General features: G+C 42.2%; 1 protein-coding gene across 2 annotated transcripts; it reads left to right on the forward strand.

Moving 5' to 3' along the window:
• The first annotated feature begins 226 nt into the window (after window positions 1-226).
• LOC108033446 (coiled-coil domain-containing protein 34) lies at window positions 227-1,706 on the forward strand. Of its 2 annotated transcripts, none has more exons than XM_017107778.3 (2): window positions 227-373; window positions 425-1,706. In XM_017107778.3, exon 2 carries the CDS (start codon window positions 445-447, stop codon window positions 1,567-1,569), a length of 1,125 nt encoding a protein of 374 aa, XP_016963267.1. In that variant the 5' UTR covers window positions 227-373; window positions 425-444; the 3' UTR covers window positions 1,570-1,706. The 2 variants fall into 2 exon arrangements, with proteins under 2 accessions (XP_016963267.1, XP_016963268.1); XM_017107779.3 differs by having other exon boundaries at window positions 227-369.
• The last annotated feature ends 3,413 nt before the right edge of the window (window positions 1,707-5,119 follow it).

Genomic DNA, 5,119 nt, shown 5'->3' on the forward strand with positions numbered 1-5,119 from the left:
GCTTACCCACCCTCATGTTTATCTTGCTTTTTGCTAAAGCCAAAATTGCAATATGTGTTCGATTTCGCACAAGTTTATTTTGTTTAGAGCATTTTAAAACATAAATCGTTCAACAGTGAATTGTTTTTAGTTCTGATATGTTCCTCGGTCTGAAGTCAAACCCGTATATTAAAGGGTTCAACATTTTTATTAAGACTTGGGACTTGAGACTTATGTCAACGTTTGAAGTAAGTTTATTGTTTGCTATTCCCACACACAAACGGAAACACTTTCCATCGACTGCAAAGTTGACTGGTTTTGAAGACTACAAGGTGTTCCATAAATCGTCTCAGACGACGTATTGAAGTTGAATATTGGATACACAAGAAGGTGGGTGCGTATGACCAACTAAATTAATTAACTGGGCTCACTTGAGAACCTTTAGAAGCGATAGAGCATTGCGAAATGGCATTCCTTGGACGAGTCAACAATCAAGGAACCTTTATCGACTGCGAGGCATTCTGTGGCCATCAGCAGGACTCAGCTGGCTCCTTCCGAGAAGACGAGGCGAGTGCACTGCTCCCGAGGCCGAAGGGCTCGAGGACCTACATCAAGACCTACGACAAGGAGAGCCTGCTGCGCTCCATGGGAAGCCCCAGCACGGTGCGCTATGTGGGCAGCTCCGTGTCGTCCAGTGAAGTCACCTCGTTGGACGAGACGGAGACCTCCACCCTGCGCTGCGGCTCGGATGTGTCCTTGGGGCACCACGATGGTCAACTGGGAGAGGGAGAGGATCTCGCCCTGCAGACCGAGTCGGAGACGCTCTGCCTGGAACTGGACAGTCCTAGTAGTAGTCAGAGCAGCGGCAGTAGTCGAACCCCTTCCTCCACGTCCTGCTCGCCCTCCTCTTCCGACAAGGGTTCAACTACCTCCATGTGCAGCTGGGAGGAGGCCATGTCCCGGGACGAGAGCATGCTGCCCCCGCAAGAGTTGCCACAGGGCCTCAGCCTGCCCTCGCTCCACCTAGGGTCCAACGGAGTCGCCCGATCGCCGCCACTCACCTACACCCGCCGCCTCGATCCCATCCGGGTGCAGCGTTCCGCGGGCGAGGCCTACGAGAACTGGCTGTCCGGGAAGCGGCGTCAGTGCCAGTACAGGCTCCAAGCAGAGCAGGCCGAGAGAGAGGAGCAGCGGGAGAGAATCGCTTTACGGCAGCGGCTGGCCAAGGAGAAGTACGAGCAGTGGTGTCAACAGAAGGCGCAGAAGGTCAACTCGAGCTCCCCCAAGAACACCCAGGTCCCCGTCCACATCCCCGCCAGAAAAAACCCAGCCTCTGTCCAGCACCACCTGCAGGAGTGGGAGCTCCAGAAGATGAGGCTGATCGAACAGCGCCGCCAAGAACTGCGAAGCGCCGAGCGGCGGCGAGAGCACGAGAAGACCATCCGCCGGCAGCAGGCGGAGCAGGCCTTCAGTCGGTGGATGAGCAACGTGGCCCAGAGGCCCAAGCCGGTGCCCTCCAGCCAGGGAATGAAGTCGCTGCGCGGCACCGTTTCCGACATCTTTATAAACCCCAATCAGTGGGTGGACTGATTGATTGAGCGATTGATTGTGCTTCGCCCAGACGGGATCCTCAAAAGGTGAGAGATAGCTCGCCCAGTGAAACCAAAGTTTTAAACAGTAAATCCATATTTACCCTTTATTTACTATTAAATACCCAAGAAAGTAAATGTGTTCTATTTTACTTTGGGTTAGGTTTTACTTGAGTTCACTTTCTTTACGTCAGGTTAAAGTTCTTGACATCAGTCTAGGAAACAAATGAAGTACTTAAAAAAAAATTAAATGTTTATAGAATCTTAAAGTTTGAATTTCATAAATTATAAAAAATTAAATTTCTTAAAGAGAGGGCTGGTAAAAAAAAAACTGAATGCTGCAAAATATTGATGAAATTGCCAGGAAATTGAAATTAGTACAAAACATTGCGAGACATTATTTGAAAATATCTTAATAAACGTAAAAAAAAGTTAAAAACCTTAAATAAATAGTATTCTTTATTAACACTCCCTAGCACCTGTACCTTAAATCGTTGCTGCAAATGCACAAACACCTGACAATCGCGTTCTCATCACTGGTAAATCAGAGCTCAGCAAGGGTCAAAGGCATATTGCATTTACACCAAACCGAGTGCGCAACGACAGTCCGGCAGTCTCAGCAGTATTCCATTAATAAGCTGCACTAAGCTAAAGCCACAAAGGATTTATAGGAGTCTACTTGGTGTTACATCATCCCCTGCTAACAACCTGCAGAAATCACACATTTTCATACATTCATACTGACCCCTCGCCGACATTTCCACTTTGCAGCCTAAGCCTTTTCTGCACTTTTCATTGCTTTTGATCATTTTCTAACCCTTCTACTCGATTTCAAACTGCTGATGTATCCTCCTAATTTACTTGTTTGTAAGTTGTGTATGAGCATTGGGATGGTCCAAAAAATAAAAACTGCAAGAAATGTAATTAAAAATAAAAAAAAATGTTAGGACTTAAACCTTGCGAATCTCCTCAAAGTTTGCTTTAAAATTGCTCATACGACATGTGCCTATTGAAGATCACATAATGTTTTTTTTTTATAAATACGATGTAATACATAACTTCGACTTTTTTTCGTATAAATAAATTTAAGTAGATATAAATTATTAAGTATTATCCTGGAACCAAAAAGGAAACGCAGTGAATGTTATTTTTCGCTTTAAGGAATATTTAAAAAAAGATAACCACTCCTAATTGTAATGGTCTGTGCTGGATAATTTCAGTCCATTAATAAAATTAAATTCCAGTTCGGAATTCATTTTCTTCCTTGACATTATTTTAAAGTTTATGCGACTTGAAACACTTGAAACTTTATTAGGAAACAGTTTGGCAATATTTTGCAAATATTAGAATAATGCCGCTAACTAAGAATTTATTATGCCGTAATTATTTCGCTTCCCGGTTCCGACTGAATTTTAGCGCCACCGTGCGAAATTCAATGAAAAATGGGTCCACACAAGCAGCAATAAAACGCGAAAAGAAAACAAAACCGGCGGCCGCAATTAATTTTTTCGCCACAAATCACGCGAATAATCAAAAATTAGATAGCACCTGCTGACCTGCTGCTGCTGCTGCTGCTCCTCTCTGTTGTTTTTAATGCAGCTGCATTGAAAAACAATAGTCAGAGATGCCCGGAAAAGCTGTTATCCCATGATTGCGGTGAGTTTTTGGGGGCTTTGCTTAGGCCTCACCGGTCGTTACGCAGTTGGCAGTCATGAAACAATAATGTCCGCAAATTGACGCCACAAGCTGTTGGTTCAATGAGAGGCCCACTCCAGTGCCGCCGCCCCTGACCAGCGCCCACTTCCACACACATGCCACTGCGTCTGTGGCACTTCCTCTGCGCCGCCATATTGAATTTGAACCTCTGCAGGCTCCATCGGCTTCATCGGCTATGTGCCTCCTATGCCCCATCTTTCCCCATTTCCGCTGACCATAGCTCTGGAGGCCCACTCCGGCTCTTCGGCGCTCCTCCTGCTGTTTGGTTCTGTTTTTATTCGCCAGCTTGCTTTCTGCCGGTTAGCTGGCTGAATTTCCCGAATTTTCCACCTCCCAGGCAGTCAGTCCCTGGCTCAACGTCCTCGTCGCACGTGTTTCCATCTAAAGCACAAGCAAACCTATTGGCCGATCACTCCTTCTCCGAAATAATTATCGTTGCGGGTGCCTCGGCAACACGGAAACAATGCTTAAAATGCATTGTTAGTTAATTAATCGGCGTCAAATCTGGAACAAAATTAAGCACATTCCCAAATGTAGGTCCACTAATTGGACAAAAAACAGGTGCATATCTTATGTATATGCAATTAAGAAACAATTCAAATAAATAAATATTTTTGGGTAAGCTTTTGTAATCGCTGGAATATCTGATAACAACAAAGTTTTCAGTAAACCTATCAACAAAAACAATTCCTTGATAAACTGGTATAATATTTATAACAATTTTATCCATTTTATAAGAAATACAAAAGAGTTTAAAAATTGTTGCTGAACACCATAATTTATTCTTCACACTTGGTTTACAAAGTCCGAAGCAAAATACCTTTAGGAACTCACTAACTCTACTACCATTTTTTCCACAATCTCCTCCGAATCGAATTTACGTTGAAAAACGTCCCTGGACTCCAGCTTAAATACCCAGGGAATAACATTTTCTAACGCAATTCATTGAATATTGACATTGCGAAAAGATGAGTCTGAAAACGGGTCAGTATGTGGCTAGCTGATTGCTTGATTTTTAAATCAATGTCCAAGGAAAGTTCTGACTTGAAATTTCCAGAAAGAGAACATTTTCGATAACCGCAATGTAGACGAAAGTGGTAGTATTGAAAATTGAGCTACAAATGATTACAAGCATTCATTTTTAATGAAAGTTTCCAGTAGCTTCAATAGAATTGTTCTTGCTTGCTCGGCATTGCAACTTTGAACTTGTCCTTCAGTTACATTTCTCTCTACCGCTTACCAATTATTTAATTCGTCTACTTGCTCAAATTAAATTGCTTATTCCACCTTCGACATTTACAATTTAAAATCAATTAAACTTTAAGCATTTTGATTTTGTACTCATATTGGATTTAACAAATTGCAAACATTCTCAGCTTTACATGAAATAAAATATCAATTAGTTTCTGCATGTTGTTACTACTTTCTGCCTTTGCGTTGAAAAGTTGTGCTTGAGATTCTGCAGAAAGAATGTATTTTTCTAAACGTTTCTTGGACCATTTAAGTATATACTAGATTCGTCATATAACAATGCATATAATGCATATTTTAATGGTTGCCATAACGCTCAAGCCCGAATAAAAAAACCCCTATTTTTATACCTAAATACATGCCGAGGATCGTTTAAACCAGACCATTTCTTAACAAGTAAAAAGTTAACAAAAGTGCGCCATCACGAAATCCCTCGTACTTCTTTAAGCTGCGTAGAATATTATTGAATAGTCGGGGCCGTTGATTAAAAGTCCTCTTTTGATTTTTCTAAAAAGTAAAAAAGAGAAACGTGTGTTTGAATTATATTTCAAAAGTTAAAGTATATTTAAAAGGTAAAAAAAACG

Source organism: Drosophila biarmipes, chromosome 2L (genome assembly GCF_025231255.1).
Source record: "Drosophila biarmipes strain raj3 chromosome 2L, RU_DBia_V1.1, whole genome shotgun sequence".
In the NCBI taxonomy this organism is placed as follows: Eukaryota; Metazoa; Arthropoda; class Insecta; order Diptera; family Drosophilidae; genus Drosophila; species Drosophila biarmipes.